This window comes from Scatophagus argus, chromosome 2, assembly GCF_020382885.2.
Source record: "Scatophagus argus isolate fScaArg1 chromosome 2, fScaArg1.pri, whole genome shotgun sequence".
Taxonomy (NCBI): Eukaryota; Metazoa; Chordata; class Actinopteri; family Scatophagidae; genus Scatophagus; species Scatophagus argus.
The window spans coordinates 11230774-11253064 of record NC_058494.1 but is presented as its reverse complement, the minus strand read 5'-3'; the positions used below and the strand labels follow the sequence as shown (position 1 = coordinate 11253064).

Here is a 22291-nt window from a genome sequence, read left to right as displayed (position 1 = left end):
AAAGAAGCATGGCTGAAGCAACTCTCCCATGACATATTCTTCCAGCAGCAGCAGTTTGAATCCAGTCCAGCAAAAATGACATTGACTGATATCATCATCATCATGCATACAAAGACAGTGAACCGATCTGATACCTTATGTGCTCCTGGCTGGTTCCAGACATTTGAAAATGTTTCCACGTATTTCTCTTGTGTTACTATTCCTCTATTTTTTTATTAGCCTTAGTCTATTTTCAGTTAGGTCACAGTCAGTTAAGAACTTCATCAGCAGCATCTCCATCTCATTGTGATGCTGAAACTTAAATTTCAGCTTTAGGTTTTGAACTTAAGTGTAAGTGGGTGAAACATTACACATGGAAATGAAACCACACAACCATAATTATTGCATTAATCAGTTTAATGACTACCAGTAGTAAAATGTGTGTACACAGTAATCAGTGACATGTTTCTGGGCAGGTGTGTCATAAGTCCACAATGATCGAACAAACAAACCCCAAGACTGAAGTTAAAATGGATTGCAGAGAATGTTTAAGTATATGTCCTCTAATCCATTCAGTTGCGAGAGGAAAGTTACAAAGTTTAAACAGGTCATAATGCAAGTTTGCAGTTCAGACTGCTCTTAACTCCTACACTCTCTAAGACATAGACAGCTTTACAATCAGTCAGACCTTGAATTTTCACCTGGCCATTAATTATCTCAGTTATGTTGAACACCTCATAGGGGGGTATGAGCACTTCTGCCTCTTTGTCACCAAAAAATGAATAATTTTTCAAATAAGCACCTGAACAGGTCTTAATTTTAAAACAGGTCTCGCTACCAAAGTTGGTTAAGTCGGTCCTGTAAGAGCTGGAAGCAAAGAAACCAAACCGAATGATTTGGTTAACTTTGCCAGTGAATTTAACACTAGTTCGTCTGTAAGTATTGTGACAGTTGTAATTGCTATTCAAGATCTGTATGGCAGATGTCAGCCAGAAATGCAAAGTGTGGAACTGGAACTGGGAGGAGCCATAGAGGTGCCCCTGTTCCCGGACTGCTTCATTAAACTGCCAGTACAAACTGTCAGCTGTATAAGCACAGATTGCTTGCATGTGCTCTTTGGTCAGAGCCTTGTCCTCGCTATGTTTCAGATTTTTTTGGGCACATTTTTCTGTATTCTTCCAGGCCTCTGAAAATGGTTGAATGTGCCTTTCTTCCTCAAAGTATTTGTCTTTGACCGTTTTCATCATTTTTGTATTGCAGCCGAAGTACATGTCATCAACTGAATCTTCAACCATGCTCAGTGGGATGGTTGGATTGAAATCTCGTACAGTAAAGTTGAAACGGATCTAAAAAAGGAAATAAAGAAAACAGATGAAGAGAGAGGTAATTATTAGGCACTGTTAAAACTCTGCTTTGTTATTGTGAATAATTTGTATTGTATCGTTAACTTATAAATCTAGATGGTGAAAATAAACTCCTGAGGGAGGATCTGGAGAACAGGGATGCCACTTGAGTGGTGACACAGACAACCACCATCACACGTTTTACTGAACAAAGCAAAACCCTCAACACTGCAACCTTATATGTAAACTCCCATTTGCACAATGTCACAGCAGAGGAGCTGTTGGTGATAACTGGTGCCTCAACCTGTTTGGATAACAGATTGAACAATATGAAATTACACTGAAAGCTAGCACTTCTACAAACATCAGGGTATCCTTGTGTCTTACATGTTTATTTATATATTTTTATGTATTTATGCAGACTTTACTTTTTGATAGTAGCAACCCTTTTTTCTGATTTGATGTCTTTGCCTCAAAATTCTGTGTTCAGTCTAATTGTGTAAACATGTTTCCTCATTACGTTTTGGGGACGTTCCCAAATTTTCACACTGTTAACTCACCGTCATGGAGTCTACAGGCAGCATCCAACAAAACAGGAAACACAGCGGAGCAAAGATCATCTTGCTTCCCTTCATCACTGCAGTCAGCAAAACTGTTTGTGAATCAGAGTCAACAGCAATGAACTGCATCACACTGCATACTAGAAACACAAACATAAATTACATTAATGGTAAATGTTGATTTGAAAGTTCAACTCACCAATCTTCAGAATCTGAAAATGTTGCACGACAAATGAACCTCTGAAATCAAAAGGTTTTGAGATCAGACAACTGGTCCTCACCATGTGGTCAGGACTCATGGTCAACTATATATATACCTTCCCCTTAGTGTCAGATAGTTCTTACGTCCTCTCACACATGCAAAATTTCCATCTGCACCTTAGCACATCCAAAGTTTGTAGGTAAGTGGGGAGACTGTGAATGTCTTAAACCACAGTGCGTCGGTGTTTGTCTAACCACGATCTTTGTCCGCTGTGTAACCATGCACATATTCACACTGTTACTTGCATTCACCTGAACTCAGTTCATCTCCTCCAGTAAAGCAACTTATTAGAACAAAACAAACCAGACAGCAAACAAAATGTAATCACTATTTCAGTATCATTCACATGTGAGTGAGCCCTTTTTCATACTGTATTTGGTGTGATTGTGTATGGGAAATGCCAAAAGTGCCATCAAATCAGACTGTCTGATGTTCAAACACTGCTCGTTTATTATTATTTAAGTTTTATTTTAACAAATCTTTCCGTGAACGTGTGGTGGCTGACAAACATACCAACAGAACAGGATATTTATCCAGTCCTATAAACATGGATCTTTATAATCTCATATTTATTATGTAAAGTTAATCTGCAGTGTCCAAATATTAACAGTCAAGCAATTTTAAAAGCGTGGGACTCATCTGTATGAAAGGGTAGCATGGAAAGTATCTTAAACCAGAAGTCTTGACCACAACCACATTGATGATGCTCTTCTTTTTGTGGTCATCAATGCTGACAAGGAACATTTAAGTCTTTTTTTGGCATGTCTCCTACATGAGGAAATTCTTTGTTCATGTTCATAGATTGACACACTTTTGACACTATTAGAGGTATGACTAATGGTAAACCAATGCCAGGAGTTGAGTCGGACGCAAGTCGCAGAGACAGTGACACCAGACCTGACTCGGACTTGAGATTTGGAACACATGTTATTTATTTATTTGTGCATTAACCTGAAGCTGAACTGTCATTCGTTTATTATCATATATACCCTCACACATCTTGTGTGCACAACCACAGATGACAGCTTCAACCTCAGCACCATAAAGAGCACATCTGAATCTGCTGTGTCATTTGTCTTTGCCTGTGGCCATAATAACTTTACACAAGGCTCAAACAAAAAACTTGCTTTAAAGGTATGCTGGATCGACCACATGAAACTGACCTCTTATCAAATGTCTGACCACGTTCTGGATAAATGAGTCAGCTTGTAATGTGACATCTGATTGGCAAACATGTTGAGTTCATTATCAGCTGTCTAAAGTTAGTTTGCTGCTAAATTTGTAACTAAAAGAGGTTGGCTTTGTGTTTGCTTGTTTGCTTGCAATCTTACTTATCTTACTCATGAATGACGGCTTCAATGCATGTGATCTTCTCTCATCTAAAATATGATAACATTAAATAAAAGCTATGATCCATTCCTCACAACAAGTTCTAAGTAATAATTTTATGTGTCAGAATGTGGTATTTTTCTGAAGCTACTGCAAAGGTGTCATTTAATTTTGGTTGGTTTCCTGTGAGAAGCTGCCCACAAAACCACATGTTTGGCCTGTAAAACACACCCTCCCCCTTCCCACACACACAGACAGATGCTTGTTTGTGTGTGTTTGTTTTTTGTCCTCACTTTTGTGTTCAATATCAATGCCATAATCAGCACCAATCACACATCACATCATCTAGCTTAATTCTGTTTCAGGGAGTGAGACCAATCACAAATTTGTTTAATCACAATGCACCTATCATTTTAATAACTGTGTTAATAATCAATAACCAGCTTTGAGCAGTTTATGAGAATTAAAAAATTCAGTTACACACTGAATTGGGCCAGAGGTTAAAACCAAAAAAATGAAGGTGAGCCAGGAATTTTCAGAAGACTATTTAAAACATGCACATGTACATCATACCTGTAAGCACATGTCTGTGAGACATTAGTGATGTGTAGATCATGGCTTTTTCACCTTCATGCACCTGAACCATTCTAAGAGGCGATCTGCACCAACCAATCCGCAAAAATATTCACTAATCATTCACTTTCATGCATTATATTAGCATAAAAGCCGGGCAGCTCTAACCTGTGAGCACAGCTGGTTAAAAGAAAATCAGCTGAGAGACACAGAGTCATGCATGTAGTATTATGTTGTAGAAAAGCTGTGGTTGGTTGTTCTCTCTGAAATAGCAGAGTTAACTAATAGCCTCTGACAAAGTTAGTACATCCATGTGACGCAGAAATTCAAGGCACAAACCATGTAATCACAGCTTCTTTAGTTCAGCTCTGATCAGGACCTTTGGTGCATTTAAGGACACATTTGAGACTTGATAGTTTGACCTTTGGTGTGTGTAGTTTGATCTTTGCTACTATGCTGAACAGTGAGCACATCCACTGTTGTACAAAAAGAACATTAACCCACTGCAACAATACTTTAAGTAACAAAACAGATGTATTATGGTGTGTTGACAATAACTCTTTTGAAGATTCTTGCATTGACAGTGAACAACTTTGCATTCATTGTCTGTCCAGTCTGATTTAATATATGTAGTAAAGACATTTTTGTTAAAGGAATTTAATAAATGATCGTGGTTCCTTGCAAACAGCAGTAATCAGTATACTGACGTGTGATTCCAGTGAATAATTTTCAGTAAGAAACACACTTTCTTCATGTAAAAACTGTTACAGAGGACTGATAGAGATGCCTGGTGTAATGACAATTACCTGAAGCTAAATAACAGTAAAACTATGTATGTCTATTAGTGTGTAAGTTCATTCACAGCAGAGCCAGACTTGTATGTGTAGAAGCATCTTTTCACCCACTAGCATGCTGCATGACCACATTTTCAGCAGTGTGCAGACACACATGCTGCTGAAAATGTGCTGCAGTATGTGTGTGTCCATTCTCACGTAGGTTTGGCTGCTTGTGATATTTAACAAGAAATGAAGCTGATTTTAGATAAATGACACATAAACTATGTGGTGGGGGCTCAAAAACTGTCACTGTCACTATCACTTCACAAGAAAGTCAGACTTCTGGTGAGATGTCAGCAGATGAGAACAGCTTTGCAAATATGCATGTGTGTGTGTGTCCTCACGCTCCTTTTATGTACTGAGAACACAACATGAGTACTAGAGGGAAATGACTTAAATGAACTTTTGTCAGAGTGAAGCACTGAAGCTTTTCTTTCGTCAGACATCCATCCATCCATCCATTTTCTATACCGCTTATCCATCAGGGTCGCGGGGGAGCTGGAGCCTATCCCAGCTGACTACGAGATGCAGGGTACACCCTGGACTGGGCTTTTCTTTGTTCAGGCATTAAACCTAAATATTCTTGTGATACAGACTGCATTATTTCAAGCTGGAAAATGTTTCTATACAGAAGGATTGCTTAGTGTAGAAGTAACATCTGTTATAACTGTGCTAAATGTGTAGATCTGTTTGTATGATCATACATGTGATGAGAGTCATGTCTGACTCTCTTCAGGTTTAAGTGCAGCCTTTGTTTTCAAGCCAAGGAAAAGTTTTTCTTTTGTCACTGGCCTTTCAATCTGAACTTTTAGGGTACAGAGGTAAGGGAAGGAAGAGAACAACTTGGAGGGAAGAAAAGGAGATGACCTGACCATCTTAAAGAACAAATCAAACCCTCAGTCTCTGTTTGACTGACCGACTACTTTACTTTATACTTCATAAGAGAAGAGGTTTTTCTAACATACAGCATTGTAAACATCCTTTTTTGGTTAAGTATGTATGGAAACAATAATGATGAGGAATGTATGTAATGTATGAAGAATTACAAGAAGAGCAGATGGGTTCCTACTTCTTTGCAGAGCATGGAGGTGACAATATATGAAATTATTCACAATATATGGAATATGTAAATGTAAATTTTAAAATTGATTTGATTGACCCCTCCTTGAAGTGCCACCTTAACGTGGTGGAGGGGTTTGAGCACCTGAATGATCCTGCGGGCTATGTTGTCAGGGGCTTAATGCCCCTGGTAGGGTCTTCCAAGGCAAAAGTGACAGGTGACAGGTCTGACTAAGAGCGGTTCAAAAGCCTCTAATGAATAATGTGACAACAAGGACGTGTACGTTGTCCAGAGTGGCATTATTGGGGCCTCATCCTGGAGCCAGGCCATGGGGTTGGTTCTTGCAGGCGAACGTCCGGTGGTCTCTGTACTCCCGGAACAGGAGTCTGGTCTGCATTGCCAGCAGTAAGTCGGACTTGTTCCCAGTGCATGTTGGCCTCCGGCAGGGCTTCCCTTTTTCACTGGTCCTGGATTTCTAGGCGCAGCCAGGGGCCGGAGGGTGGTTTGGGAACCACAAGATTTCATCTCTGCTTTTTGCGGATGATGTTGTCCTGTTGGCTTCTTCAGGCCAGGACCTTCAGCATGCACTGGGGAGGTTTGCAGCTGAGTGCGAAGCAGCTGGGATGAGAATCAGCACCTCCAAAACCGAGGCTATGGTTCTGCACCCTCCAGGTTGGAGGAGAGTTCCTGCTTCAAGTGGAGTTTAAGTATCTCGGGGTCTTGATCACAAGTAAGGGAACATGGGAGTGTGCGATTGACAGGCAGCGACAGCAGTAATGCAGTCGTTGTATCAGTCCGTCGTGGTAAAGAGGGAGCTGAGCCATAAGGTGAAGGTCTAAATTTACCAGTCAATCGACGTTCCTACCCTCACCTATTGTCATGAACTTTGGGTCATGACCGAAAGAACGAGATCTCGGATACAAGCGGCTGAAATGAGCTTCCTTCGCAGGGTGGTGGGTCGCCCCTATCCCTTAGGGATAGGGTGAGGAGCTCTGTCACCCGGGAGGAGCTCGGAGTAGAGCCGCTGCTCCTCCACATCGACAGGAGCCAGTTGAGGTGGCTCGGGCATCTGTTTCGGATGCCCACTGGACGCCTCCTGGGGAGGTGTTCCAGGCATGCCTCACCGGGAGGAGGCCCCGAGGAAGACCCAGGACACGCTGGAGGGACTATGTCACTCGGCTGGCCTGGGAACACCTGAAGAGCTGAAGGAAGTGTCTCGGGAGAGGGAAGTCTGGGCATCCCTGCTCAAGCTACTGCCTCCGTGACCTGGTCCTGGATGAAGCAAAACTATGCACATTAGGTGAAGTAAATAGTCAAGGATCCAAGAATTTTTATTGTCATACCAGCTCACATTTACATGTTTGTATTAAAAACCAGGTCCCGGGAGCAATAAGTAAAAATCTAAAATATGAAATGAAAAATTGAATAAAAATAGAAATATAAATACAAATAGACTAAAAACTAAACATTTAAATAAAGAAGCCAGTTTAGCATGCTCATGCAAATATGCTTAGTCTGCAGCGAGCTAATGGTTTCATGTAGCTCCTGTAGCGCTTTGTTAGCGTTAGCACCCGGTGGGATTTAAACAACGGTGACGAACACCGCGGTAAACTCCCGAGGGAGTTGGGAACAATAAAGTATACTTATCTATCTATCTATCTATCTATCTTTTTTTCTGGCAGACATAAACCCCATCTCCTGAGAAGATACAGCACGGTAAAGTCACGGTAAAGTTACGCACATATTCACCCATATCACATACACACACATTTACAATTAATATGTGTGATTGTGCATATGACAAATATGTATATGAGTGTGAAGATTTGGTGACGTGTTTTGAACCAGGCAGGATATATAGGTGCCACGAAAATCCACACCTCATTGTGTGGTCAAAACCTTCAATCTGAAAGCTGCTCAACTCATTCTCCTCTGAAACACGAGTAAGTTCTTTTGTCAAAAGTTCTTTTAATTATGACCAAACAAGAGATTTGACTTAGAATTTTTCCTGCCATTTTTTATTATTGTTGCTGAAATGTGTTTCATGGATGTGTTATGTGTGTGTACGTTCAGAAGCTGTCGGCCTTCCTCCTGTGATGAAGGAAAACATGCAGATTGTTGCTCTGCTGTGTTTGTTCCTTTGCTGCATGCAGACTGCAGGCTCTGAGAAAGTAAGTGGCCAAGTTAAATCTAAACTATGTAAAAATCTGTGGAAATATTTCAAACTTGACAAATGTTCAGAGTGTTCACACATATTTAACCCTCTGGAGTCAGGTATAATTGTCAGTTTTTGACTATTTTTGATTCTAATTTTATATTTCAACTTAGAAATTTTTTACCTTGCCATGTTTGGTATCATTTTTGTTCAGCACAACCTCACAAGTGTGACTTTACTGTTATTTTTTTCATTTTGACATACTGTATGAACACACTAGACCTAAAATCACACAAAAACTATAAAATCCGAGTGGGAAAAATGCGCTGAAGTGCGCTCAATGCGCTGGTGTTTACCGCGTCTTCTTGCATAAAACTAGCACCAAACGCGCACCAAACGTGACGGCAATGTTCAGGAAAAAAACATTGCGTATATTGTTTATCATAACTCGGGTTTTACTTTACATATTAACAAAATTTAAAAACTTGTATATAGTTTGAAGTGCCCACTTTCGACACAAATTAAAACTGAGATTCAGCGAGGCTGCGTCTTGCAGCTACGTCGTCTTAAAGTGGTCTTGTGATAAGGACGCGCCGGCGCGTCTGTCGACTCCACGGTGTTTAAGGCACTTTACTAATATTTATTTACTTCCTTAAATTATTCACCTGAATAAATATACTTTATTAAGGAGGAGAAGCATCAATTTATACAATCTTAATATGACAACAAATCAAAATTTTTAATCTTCTAATTATGAGATCAAACAGTTTCTATTTTTCAGACAGCATTAATTCTTGAATACTGTCCTCCAGATAGGTAGTTTCTAAAGAGTTACTCAGAATGAATGTTTCTCTCATGTGAATAATACCATTGCTGCTGAGTCAAATACTGGACCATGTATTAGCATCAGTAATGTATGAAAGCAAAAGTGCATGTGTGCAAGTGGTGTTTCCATAGTTCTGTGTTTAGCATTCACAAGCACCATGAGACCAAGCAACAGTTGCCAGTTCAGGGCTCTTAAAGAGGACAGTTTCCACTCTCAGCTGGGGGAGCTAACTGCAAACCAGCTTCTGCATGAGATCTATACCTCTGTGAATGAGTAAGTTCTCTCAGCCCTGCAAGGATTAATATTATATTAATACTTCCATCTTGTGCCAGGAAGTTAATCTTTGTTAATCTGAGTTCCAGTATTAACATATGAGCGCCAAATTTATCCACACTATCACCATGCATTTCCAAACTGCCTTCCCCAATCCCACACAAGACAGCACTAAAGCTTGAACCCTGTGCACAAGTGTGCAAAGCAAAACCATAAACCATACAGAAAACGTGGAATTCACCTTCTCTCTCAACTTTTCTTTTTTCTCCTCCAGATCAGTTTAATCTCAGAGGAAAAGAAGAGCATACCACTGAACATGGTTGAAGACGCTGTTGATGACATGTACTTTGGCTGCAATGAAACAATGATGAAAATGATCAACAAATACTTTGAAAAAGAGAAAAACGAACCTTTTGGGGAGGTCTGGAACAGTTCAGAAAGCTGTACAAACCGATCTTTAGAATATCAAAAAAATGAGACCGAGGATAAGGCTCTAACTAAGGATCATATGCAAGCAATTTGTGTTTATACATCTAATCATATATATGATAATAAATCTCATGACGAGTTTTATAAAACGTTTAATACTGCAGTGCGGACGAACAGGAACATCTACCGCACTGCCTTCAAATTTCACTTCTTACATTTCTGGTTGACATCCGCAGTGCAGACCCTCAATAATGAGAAGAAATGTCACACCAGTTACCGCAGAACCTCTTCTAACTTTACTGGTGATGTCAACCAAACAATTCGATTTGGTTCCTTTGCCTCTACCTCTTACGACACAACACTGACCGTCTTTGGTAACGAGACTTGCTTTAAAATTAAAACCTGTCTTGGTGCTTTTCTGAAAAAATATTCATACTTTGAAGACGAAGAAGAGGTGCTCATCCCACCATATGAGAAGTTCAAGATAAAAGAAAAAATACAGGATAAATCTGTAGAAGGTCTGAATGACTGTGAGGTTGTGTATATCCTGGAGAGTGATGGAATTGCAAGCAACCTAAACTGCCAAGTGGCAAACCAAGCAAATGATAAGTGGTTCTTCAATCGGTGGAGCAAAGTGAAAACTAAGTGAGGAGTTGAGTCATGTAACCATGTGCACACAATCCTACACTCATAATATATATATGCATACATTTTCTTCAACCCACATATTCATGTTCAGGGTTAGTTTAATTATACCAGGCTTGAGTTTTTATGCTTCCTCATCATTTCAATCAGGAGAGACTAATAAGAATCAAAAGTGAATGAGATATTTCAAGTAAAATTAATTTTTGGTGAAAAACAAAATAGAATTTGGCGCGTGAAGTTGATCTCCACTGGAAACTCTCAGACGAAAGAGGTGCAAAGGGTCTCCTTTGCATGGAAGGAGCCCCCCCCCCCCGTGCCTAAATGCTGGTGGTGATAATGACGAGTGATGCTGACTGCGTGGAAGGGTAACTTGAAGATGGAGGATTTGACTGAAGATGGCCAGACATTGCAGCGGCGGTGGTGAAGGGGTGTAGCTGGGACGCAAATATTCACGGGGCTGAACAGACAGCTGAATGACAGTGGAGAGAGAGAGAACACTTTTAAAATCTGACAGCTTGCTAGCAATTGGCTGTAGGAGAAACATGACAGGCTGTGATTGGAAGGGGGAAGAAAGACATCTGGAACTAATGGATCGCGGAAAAACGCTTGTGACTTAAAGGGCACAAGCAAAGAGAGTCTTCCTGATTGAACTTTCGCTAAGCTTCATATTATTCTATCAATATGTGGAAGGATTCACAAGTTGTAAAAGGTGTTTCCGATGTACTTTTACCTTTTTCATTATGTGCAACTCATTTTTTAATTTGAAACTTTCTGAATGACTTAAATAAAGCTTTAAACAGCAAAGTTTGGTTTCCTGTTTGAATAACAGAAGAAAATCCACCAACAAGGTGTTAGAGGTGAATATCATTTTCAGTTCAAAAGGCCTTTCGGCACATTTCTGTATTTAATTAGAAATGTGATTTTTGTTCATTGATTATGGGCAACATTTTACACTACTGAGACAAAAGTACAGAACAAAACTCCTACTAGAACACAGACACTTCCTGCTCTCTGTATGTATGTATATCATGTTTAAACTTTTGCAGTTAAACTGAGCCATTGACTCAACCTGCCAAAACATCTTTGGCACATTTTATACCACAATCCCCAGTTTTGACAAAACTCATCTGGACAGGTTTGTCTCCTCTGCCTCCTGCATGAGTCTAAGATGTACTGACTAATGTAAACTGTACTTCCTTCATCTGTGGTCAAATGATTATTTCTCTTATGGTTACTGAGACATAGAGGGTGGCTCACTTTGCCCACTGGATTGACTCACCCCTTTCTCCCCTCCTTTGCAGCATCCAGAGGAAATGAGGTGTGAACTTTTGCTCAACTTAAAAATGCACTGAGCACCTTGATAATAACCTGTAACAGTAGAATAAATAGTAAACTGTTTGTTAAAGTTAAAGTTCACCATCAACTGAAAAGGAAACACAGAGCCTGGGTTACATTTTGTACATCCTTGTCATTTCTAAGTGCCTTCACCAGTGCAGGGGTGAGACAATAGTTTGCTTACTGCATGTTCTTATGGCCCCCAAGTGGCCAAAGTCTTTAATGTGACTGATTAATCTGATGAAACACAAGCAGGACTAATGTCAAAGCTGACAATCACAAAGTGTTGCTTTTTGCTATATTTCTCTTGCAGCCAAGTCAAATTCAATCATATATGCAATATAAAACTGATACAAATTCTCAGCAGTACTTACTGTATATGTGAATTGAGAACAGAAGCAATATTTACAGATCATACTTTTGAGCAGGCCTTTGATTTGTTCATCTATTGCAGCACTCTGGAAGGATGCAACTGCTGCTGAAAAGTTAGAAACATCTGGATAGCCAGCCTGCATACTGCTGGTGATCAAAGACAATGCAATATTTCATTTTGTTTGTTAACTTGCTGTTTTCTCTGCAATTGTTTTATATTATTTCATTTGGAGGATTTTGCTCTTAAATCCAATTCAGCTAACAGAAATCTACTACATACATTCATTAATTTTACAAGTGAGGAGTGGGGAATATTGCACACACAGAAGAACACACTATTTTTCAATGAGTATGAATATAATACTAAACAAAAACATAGCTGCAACACTTTTGTTTTTCCTTCCATTTCTTGCAAGATAAAGGAACAGATCTTTGTTTTTTTCCCACAGTTTTTAGAAAGATTGATGTTCTTGGCAAATAAGAGGAGTTCGCTAACATGCATTTCAACAATGTTTTATTTAAAAACTGACACAAACAAATCTTTTGTGTGCACTCTAAACAATGACCACCATTTGCCTCATACAGTGTCTCCTGTTTAGTGAGTTTGCAGGCTGTAGAAGAACAAATATGTTTTTAACTTCCAGGACAGATCCTTGCAACATTAAGTTATCATGCTGCAACATGAGGTGTAGGCAGTGGATGTATGGCACAATAGGCCTCAGGATCTTGTTGCTGTATCTCCATGCATTCAAAACTGCCATCAATATAATGTGCTCTTCTCTTTGTTTTTATTTGATGAGCCCATACCATAATGCTATGGCCACCATGGAGCGCTCTGTCCACAGCGCTGACATGAGAAACCTGCTCATCCACACACTGTGATACCATGCTGTTTGCCATCTACCCTGTACAATGTATTTATACATTAATTGTAAATTAGAGTAGTGGTTTTGTGCTATATTTTTTGACTCTGAATGAGGAGCCATAGAGGCTCCAATGTGTCCAGACTGCTTCAAACTGTCAGCTGTATAAGCACAGATTGCTTGCATGTGCTCTTTGGTTAGAGCCTTGTCCTTGCTATGTTTCAGATTTTTTTGAGCACATTTATTTCTTTTCTTCCAAGCATCTGAAAATAGTTGAATGTACCTTTTTTCCTCAAAGTATTTGTCGATGACCAGTTTCGTCATTTTTGTATTGCAGCCGAAGTACATGTTATCAACTGAATCTTCAACCATGCTCAGTGGGATACTTGGATTGAAATCTCGTACAGTAAAGTTGAAACGGATCTAAAAAGGAAATAAAGAAAACGAAGAGAGAGGTAATTATTAGGCACTGTTAAAACTCTGCTTTATTATTGTGAATAATTTGTATTGTATCGTTAACTTATAAATCTAGATGGTGAAAATAAACTCCTGAGGGAGGATCTGGAGAACAGGGATGTCACTTGAGTGGTGACACAGACAACCACCATCACGCTTTTTACTGAACAAAGCAAAACCCTCAACACTCAGTGGATTATGATGTCCAAGTGACACTGCAGCCTTATATGTAAACTCCCATTTGCACAATGTCACAGCAGAGGAGCTGTTGGTGATAACTGGTGCCTTAACATGTTTGGATGATAGATTGAACAATATGAAATTACACTGAGAACTGGCACTCCTACAAACATCAGAGTATCCTTATTCTTTCAGGTGTATGTTGTTTGATGAGTGAGCCCGTTTTCATAATGTATTTGGTGTGACTGTGCTTGGGAAATGCATAAAGTTCCATCAAATCATTCTGTCTGAAGTTCAAAAATGCTCTACATGGTCTTATATACTGCAGGGGAGGAGATTTATCAACTTTGCAGCACATTTTATTTTAATAAATCTTTCAATGAATATGTGGTGTACAACAGACATCTTTAACCCAGCAGCAAAGGAGATCTATTCAACCCTATATAGATCTGCATCTCTATAATACTTCTAAGAAGTAAATCTACAATGTCCTAACATTAACAATTGAGCAATTTCAAAAGTGTAGGACTCATCTATATGAAAGGGTAGCATGGAAAGTATCTTAAACCAGAAGTGTTGACCACAACCACATTGATGATGCTCTTCTTTTCGTGGTCATCAATGCTGACATGGAACATTTACGTCTTTTTTTGTTGAGCCTCCCACGTGAGAGGCAAGGTGTTTATCGACTGACAAATTTTTGACACTATTAGAGGTATGACTCGTTCTAGATGAATGCGTAGTGCCAACTAATAACTGCAAAGTGAAATTTCTAAATTTGTATTGAATATTACAAGAAATGACAGCTTGGAGTGGGGATGGGGAGTTTTTAGTGACTTGGAATTGAGTCACACTAAAGTCGCAGACACAGTGACACCATACCTGATTCGGACTTGAGATTTAGAACTTATTTTATTTATGTATTTATGTACTTGTGCATTAACCTAACTGAAAAGCTGAACCGACCGTCATTCGTTTATTATCACACATACCCTCACACATCTTGTGTGCACAACCACAGATGACAGCTTCAGCCTCAGCACCATAAAGAGCACATCTGAATCTGCTGTGTCATTTGTCTTTGCCTGTGGCCATAACAACTTCACACAAGGCTCAAACAAAAGACTCGCTTTAAAAGGATGCTGGATCGACCACATCAAAGTGATCTCTTATCAATCATCTGACCACGCTCTGGATATGTGAGTCAGCTTGTAATGTGAGAGTTAATATTGGCACCTATGTCTGGTTAGCAAACATGTTGAGTTCAGTATCAGCTGTTTAAAGTTAGTTTGCTGCTAAATTTGTGACTGAAAGAGGTTAGCTTGGACTTCACTATTTTGAAAAGATGAGTGAGGGCTTGTTTGCCTGCCACACTCTTCGTATCAACATTCCTCTGCCACCATTTGCTTGCTGGTATTAAACTGAAAGACCATGTTAATTATTAACGCAGGTTACATGCAGGTTACAGGTTTTTTTGCTCACCAATTATGTTACCATTACACAGGCTTTGAAAGGCTAGAGGGATGTGTGAATTTAGCTAGTCATTTAATGGAGATACAATATGCGTTCATTCTGTTATTGAAACAAAGGTTTATAATTGCATGGCTAAAAATGTTAGCAGCACCTGTTACCCTGACAAACATCAGTCTGCATCATTGTTTCTATCCTCTCTCTCTTCTGAAAAACCAAGCTTTGAACCAGTTCTTCTGAGCCCCTGTGGTTCCCGGTGGGTTTTGCTACACATAACCAAAATTCAGCAACAGACAAGTGAGAAGTACCTTAATACTGATATATTGTAGCTGCTGAACACAGCAAACACACTCAGACCCACTTCTCTTAACCTGTGCATTGTGAGCAAAAAGTGCTCCAGGTTTACTTCACCTTCTTTCTACTGTATTTTTGACCTTTAGTCTTGCTGTTGGTAGATCACATCACGTTCAGAATCACAATCAGAATCAGAATTCATTAATTTACCCCCCAGGCTTCTTTAAATTACTTTAGTTTGTTTTAAAAGTACTAGATGTGAAAACACTCTAAGAGTGATGGATGCAGGAACTAAGTAGCTGACTAAAATAAGATAAACATAAGAAAAAGAGAGAAAAAGAACTACTCCTCACAAAGGGTTCTGAGTAATATTATTACGTGTGGGAATGTGTCAGTTCTCTGAAGCTGCTGCACATGCATAATTTTATTTTGGTTAGTTTCCAGTAAGAAGTTGCCTACAAAACCACTTGCTGACCAGTGAAGAACCCCTCCCCCACCACACACAGACACACACACATCACACCATCACATACACACACACACACACATACAGACAGACTGTTGTTCTCCTATCACACTCTTTTCATGCATTTAGAACATGTTACGAGTGCTAGAGGGAGATGAATAATACACCTCTGACAAAGTGAGTCAAAGAAGCTTTTCTTTGTCCAAACAATAAACCTAAATATGCTTATGATACAGACTGCATAATTTTGAGTTGGAAAATGTCGCTAGCTGGTTTTTTAACAAAGATTTATGACAAAAGTGTTAATTAGTGTCTGTGTAACATCTGACATTACATGTTATGACCGTGATGTCTGACTCTCTTCAGGTGTAAGTGCAGCCTTTGTTTTCAAGCCAAGGAAAGAGTTTTTTTTTTGTCACTGGCTTTTCAGTCTGAACCTTTAGATTGCAGAAGTAAGGGAAGGAAGAGAACAACTGGGAGGGAAGAAATGGAAGTGACCATTTTAAAACACAAATCAAACCCTACGTCACTGTGTGGCTGACCGACTACCAGAATGCCAATGCAGGGCTGAAGCTGCCACTGTGTCAGGGCAGGTGAGGTCATGTGAGCTGTGAGTTGCAACCATGGCAATTTATTTATAATTACACCATGAATATGTGAAGCTTTCTTCACACACAAGAATGAAAAAGCTTTTCTAACATTTTGTAAACATCATTTTTGGTTTAAGCATGTGAAGAAACAATAATAATATATGAAGAATGACAAGAAGAGCAGATGGGTTCCAATATATGAATAGGTGACAATATATGAAATTATTCATAATATATAGAATATTTAAATGAAAGTTTTAATAATACACTGTGGTTGAGACAGATTTTGATGGAAGAATATCACACTGTGTTGATGAATTGTAACGCGCAATACATCAACACGCAGCAAGAGGATTCCAGGATCGAGTCCAGGTCTGGGCCCTGCTGCTGAATTTGCAGGGTCTCAGTGGATTTTCTCCATGTACTCCAGCGTCCTCCCACAATCCCAATAAAACACGCACATTAGGTTAATTGCCCCTAGCTGTGCGTGTGTGAGTGTGTGCGATTGTCTGTCTTTTTGTGTCAGACCTGCAGTTGACTGGAGACCAGTCCAGGGTGAACCATGCTTCTCGCCCGTACTCAGCTGACCTAGAGGGATAAGCGTTATAGAAAATGAATGGAATTACACTAACAACTATAATTGTAGCTGCAAGCAGCATCGCACATGCGCATACCCTTCACCTCATCTGGCTTAATTCTGTCTAAAGGAGTAAGACCAATCACACACTTACTTGAACACAATGCACCTAGCATTTCAATAACTGCTTAATAATCAGTAATCATCTCCAAGAAGATTGTGAGCATTTGAATGCTTGTTTCAAATACAATATTTTATTTATTTTTTTTTTTAAGATAAAAGCACTGGAAACACATTACACATACAGATTTGAACCCAAGTAAGCAGAACACTCACAACACGAAGTAAATGTTCAAATAAAGAGTTTTTACAGCGAGAGCAGGCCTGACACACAAGGTGAGTCAGTGACATCACATCAGCAAAATTTGGATTTCTGTTTAAACTTAAAATGCTTACAAGAGGCAAAATGTTCTAAAAAATAAATCACACATTTTCTGCTGGTTTTGGGTGTTTTGTCAAATACGTTGGTGTGGTTTTGATCAAACAGTTGGGAAAATACACAGTGTTTGTGCGTAAATTACAAATTCTCAGGTTGTCAAATAGCCATAAACTTAAAATGTTGGTACTTGACTTCCTGGGAATGAGTTGCCCAAACTGAATAAAACTGAGAAGAGGGGCCCGACATTTACAGCAGTCTAAAACATTAATGCATTTTTATCTTTTGTCAGTGACAAATTTTAAACAAAAGAACAGCACTGCACAAACAAACGTACAGAATAAATCAACCTCAATAAATATTCACTAGCCATTCATTTTTTGACAATATGCATGTTGAACATATTAAGAGCTCAAAAGAATGCACATGCATTTATATTTAGTATGTGTGAATGTGCATGATCCTCTGCAAATATGCATGTGTGTGCAGATTTGGTGATGTGTCTGCCGGGACAAGGCAGAGTATAAAAGAGTCATGAAAAATCACAACCTATTGTCTGGTCAAACTCGTTCTCCTCTGAAACACGAGTAAGTTCTTTTGTCAAAAGATCTTTCAATTATGACCAAACAAGAGATTTGAGAATTTTTCCTGCCTTTTTTTATTATTGTTGCTGAAATGCGTTTCATGGATGTGTTATGTGTGTGTACGTTCAGAAGCTGTCGGCCTTCCTCCTGTGATGAAGTAAACATGTAGATTGTTGCTCTGCTGTGTTTGTTCCTTTGCTGCATGCAGACTGCAGGCTCTGAGAAAGTAAGTGGCCAAGTTAAATCTAAACTATGTAAAAATCTGTGGAAATATTTCAAACTTATATAACTTATATATTTCATTTATTTATTTATTTTCTAAAATTATCCGTATGAATAAATATAGTCTTAAGGGAAAAGCATCAATTTATACAATCTTAATATGACAACAAATCTATTTTTCTTAATCTTCTAATTATGAGATCAAACAGTTTCTATTTTTCAGACAGCATTAATTCTTGAATACTGTCCTCCAGATAGGTAGTTTCTAAAGAGTTACTCAGAATGAATGTTTCTCTCATGTGAATAATACCATTGCTGCTGACTCAAATACTGGACCATGTATTAGCATCAGTAATGTATGAAAGCAAAAGTGCATGTGTGCACGTGGTGTTTCCATAGTTCTGTGTTTAGCATTCACAAGCACCATGAGACCAAGCAACAGGGCTCTTAAAGAGGACAGTTTCCACTCTCAGCTGGGGGAGCTAACTGTAAACCAGCTTCTGCATGAGATCTATACCTCTGTGAATGAGTAAGTTCTCTCAGCGCTGTAAGGATTAATATTATATTAATACTTCCATCTTGTGCCAGGAAGTTAATCTTTGTTAATCTGAGTTCCAGTATTAACATATGAGCCCCGAAATAATCCACACTATCACCATGCATTTCCAAACTTTTTTTGGCGGCACATTTGGCATTTCCCATACACAATCACACCAAATACAGCATGAAAAAGGGCTCACTCATATGTGAATGATATTGAAATGTTATTATTTTGTTAAAATATTTTGAAAAGTATTGATGGCTGATTTCATACTGATGCACACTAGCTGGTATTTAATGTAACTTAGCTTATTTGTGCATTAGTGATTCCATTTTGATTGCTGTCTTGTCTGGTTTGTTTGTTTTGTTCTAATAAGTTGCTTTACTGGAGGAGATAAACTCCAGTTCAGGTGAATGCAAGTAACAGTGTGAATATGTGCATGGTTACACAGCGGACAAAGATCGTAGTTAGACAAACACCGACGCACTGTGGTTTAAGACATTCACCACCCACGTACCTACAAACTTTGGATGTGCTAAGGTGCAGATGGAAATTTTGCATGTGTGAGAGGACGTAAGAACTATCTGACACTAAGGGGAAGGTATATATATAGTTGACCATGAGTCCCGACCACATGCTGAGGACCAGTTGTTGATTTCAGAGGTTCATTTGTCGTGCAACATTTTCAGATTCTGAAGATTGGTGAGTTGAACTTTCAAATCAACATTTACCATTAATGTAATTTATGTTTGTGTTTCTAGTATGCAGTGTGATGCAGTTCATTGCTGTTGACTCTGATTCACAAACAGTTTTGCTGACTGCAGTGATGAAGGGAAGCAAGATGATCTTTGCTCCGCTGTGTTTCCTCTTTTGTTGGATGCTGCCTGTAGACTCCATGACGGTGAGTTAACAGTGTGAAAATTTGGGAACGTCCCCAAAATGTAATGAGGAAACATGTTTACACAATTAGACTGAACACAGAATTTTGAGGCAAAGACATCAAATCAGAAAAAAGGGTTGCTACTATCAAAAAGTAAAGTCTGCATAAATACATAAAAATATATAAATAAATATGTAAGACACAAGGATACCCTGATGTTTGTAGAAGTGCTAGTTTTCAGTGTAATTTCATATTGTTCAAGCTGTTATCCAAACAGGTTAAGGTACCAGTTATCACCAACAGCTCCTCTGCTGTGACATTGTGCAAATGGAGTTTACATATAAGGCTGCAGTGTCACTTGGACATCATAATCCACTGAGTGTTGAGGGTTTTGCTTTGTTCAGTAAAACGTGTGATGGTGGTTGTCTGTGTCACCACTCAAGTGACATCCCTGTTCTCCAGATCCTCCCTCAGGAGTTTATTTTCACCATCTAGATTTATAAGTTAACGATACAATACAAATTATTCACAATAATAAAGCAGAGTTTTAACAGTGCCTAATAATTACCTCTCTCTTCATCTGTTTTCTTTATTTCCTTTTTAAATCCGTCACCATGCATTTCCAAACTGTCTTCAATCCCACACAAGACAGCACTAAAGCTTGAACCCTGTGCACAACTGTGCAAAGCAAAACCATAAACCATACAGAAAACGTGGAATTCACCTTCTCTCTCAACTTTTCTTTTTTCTCTTTCAGATCAGTTTAATCTCAGAGGAAAAGGAGAGCATACCACTGAGCATGGTTGACGACGCTGTTGATGACATGTACTCTGACTGCAATGAAACAATGATGAAAAAGATCAACACATACTTTGAAAAAGAGAAAAATGAATGGATTCATGAATGCACAAATGAAACTTTTGGGGAGGTCTGGAAAAGGGCGGAAAAATGTACAAAACGCTCTTTAGAATATCAAAAAAATGAGAAGGAGGATAAGGCTCTAACTAAGGATCATATGCAAGCAATTTGTGTTTATACATCTGAATATAAAAAGTTTTATCAAACATTCAATACTGCAGTGCGGACGAACAGGAACATCTACCGCACTGCCTTCAAATTTCACTTCTTACATTTCTGGTTGACATCCGCAGTGCAGACTCTCAATAATGAGCAGAAATGTCACACCAGTTACCGCAGAACCACTTGTACCTTTACTGGTCGTGTCAACCAAGTAATTCGATTTGGTTCCTTTGCCTCTAGCTCTTACAACACAACACTGACCGACTTTGGTAAAAAGACTTGCTTTAAAATTAAAACCTGTCATGGTGCTTTTCTGAAAAAATATTCATACTAAAAAGACAAAGAGCAAGAGGTGCTCATCCCACCATATGAGAAGTTCAAGATAAAAGAAAAAATACAGGATAAATCTGTAGAAGGTCTAAATGACTGTGAGATTGTGTATATCCTGGAGAGTGATGGAATTGAAAGCAACCTAGACTGCCAGGTGGCAAACCAAGCCAATGATAAGTGGTTCTTCAATCAGTGGAGCAAAGTGAAAACTAAGTGAGGAGTTGAGTCATGTAACCATGTGCACACAATCCTACGCTCATAATATATATTTGCATAAATTTTCTTCAACCCACATATTCATGTTCAGGGTTAGTTTAATTATACCAGGCTTGAGTTTTTATGCTTGCTCATCATTTCAAGTAAAATTAATTTTTGGTGAAAAACAAAATAGAATTTGGCTCGTGAAGTTGATTTCCATGGGAAACTCTAAGACGAAAGAGGTGCAAAGGGTCTCCTTTGCATGGAATTTAAAATCTGACAGCTGACAGGCTGTGATTGGAAGGGGGAAGAAAGACATCTGGAACTAATGGATCGCGGAAAAACGCTTGTGACTTAAAGGGCACAAGCAAAGAGAGTCTTCCTGATTGAACTTCTGCTAAGCTTCATATTATTCTATAGATCAATATGTGGAAGGATTCACAAGTTGTAAAAGGTGTTTCCGATGTACTTTTACCTTTTTCATTATGTGCAACTCATTTTTTAATTTGAAACTTTGTGAATGACTTAAATAAAGCTTTAAACAGCAAAGTTTGGTTTCCTGTTTGAATAACAGAAGAAAATCCACCAACAAGGTGTTAGAGGTGAATATCATTTTCAGTTCAAAAGGCTTTTCTGCACATTTCTGTATTTAATTAGAAATATGATTTTTGTTCATTGATTATGGGCAACATTTTACACTACTGGGACAAAAGTACAGAACAAAACTCCTACTAGAACACAGACACTTGACTTCCTGTTCTCTTTAGTTCAGCCAGTAAAACTGAGCTGCTGTTTGTCTTTCTTTTGTGTTGCCTTTCTGTCTTGATCTTGATCTGTAGGATATCAGAAGATAATATTTCAATATGCAGGTTATGCTGTAAATATATATATCATATTTAAACTTGCAGTGCAGTTAAACTGAGTCATTGACTCAACCTGCCAAAACATCTTTGGCACATTTTATGCCACAATCCCCAATTTTGACAAAACTCATCTGGACAGGTTTGTCTCCTCTGCCTCCTGTGTGGTATGCACATATGCATATAAATATATATGTGTGTGTGTGAGTGCACATATATACATATATATGCATCCTTAATTTGTGGTGGCATCATTACTTTTCTCATGGTTACTAGGATTTAGAGGGCAGCTCATTTTGCCCCCTGGTTTGACTCACTCCTTTCTCCCCTCCTTTGGAGCATTAAGC

At 38.8% G+C, this 22291-nt stretch overlaps 2 protein-coding genes and 1 pseudogene across 3 annotated transcripts; 2 read left to right on the top strand and 1 right to left on the bottom strand.

Annotated features, from left to right (window-relative positions):
- Positions 1–454: 454 nt before the first annotated feature.
- Positions 455–2136, bottom strand: LOC124069550 (NAD(P)(+)--arginine ADP-ribosyltransferase 2-like). Of its 2 annotated transcripts, XM_046408800.1 has the most exons (3): positions 2082–2136; positions 1883–1974; positions 455–1325 (listed from the first exon to the last, which is right to left on the bottom strand). In XM_046408800.1, exons 2-3 carry the CDS (start codon positions 1955–1957, stop codon positions 588–590), a joined length of 813 nt encoding a protein of 270 aa, XP_046264756.1. In that variant the 5' UTR covers positions 1958–1974; positions 2082–2136; the 3' UTR covers positions 455–587. The 2 variants fall into 2 exon arrangements, with proteins under 2 accessions (XP_046264756.1, XP_046264748.1); XM_046408792.1 differs by having other exon boundaries at positions 1883–2120.
- A 5486-nt stretch (positions 2137–7622) lies between these two features.
- On the top strand, positions 7623–11126 carry LOC124069542 (ecto-ADP-ribosyltransferase 4-like). Its single transcript, XM_046408781.1, has 4 exons — positions 7623–7669; positions 7791–7885; positions 8016–8113; positions 9471–11126. The coding sequence occupies exons 3-4, from the start codon at positions 8039–8041 to the stop codon at positions 10272–10274; spliced, it is 879 nt and encodes a 292-aa protein (XP_046264737.1). The 5' UTR covers positions 7623–7669; positions 7791–7885; positions 8016–8038; the 3' UTR covers positions 10275–11126.
- Positions 11127–17868: 6742 nt separating this feature from the next.
- Positions 17869–21627, top strand: LOC124069534 (annotated as a pseudogene).
- Positions 21628–22291: the final 664 nt, after the last annotated feature.

Excerpts from the sequence above, each read along its gene's own strand:
- LOC124069550 (XM_046408792.1), bottom strand. The coding sequence starts at position 2,038 with ATGTTTGTGTTTCTAGTATGCAGTGTGATGCAGTTCATTGCTGTTGAC. Across the intron at positions 1,326-1,882 it reads TGCCTGTAGACTCCATGACG|ATCCGTTTCAACTTTACTGT; the intron begins GTGAGTTAACAG and ends TTCCTTTTTTAG.
- LOC124069542 (XM_046408781.1), top strand. The coding sequence starts at position 8,039 with ATGAAGGAAAACATGCAGATTGTTGCTCTGCTGTGTTTGTTCCTTTGC. Across the intron at positions 8,114-9,470 it reads AGACTGCAGGCTCTGAGAAA|ATCAGTTTAATCTCAGAGGA; the intron begins GTAAGTGGCCAA and ends TTTCTCCTCCAG.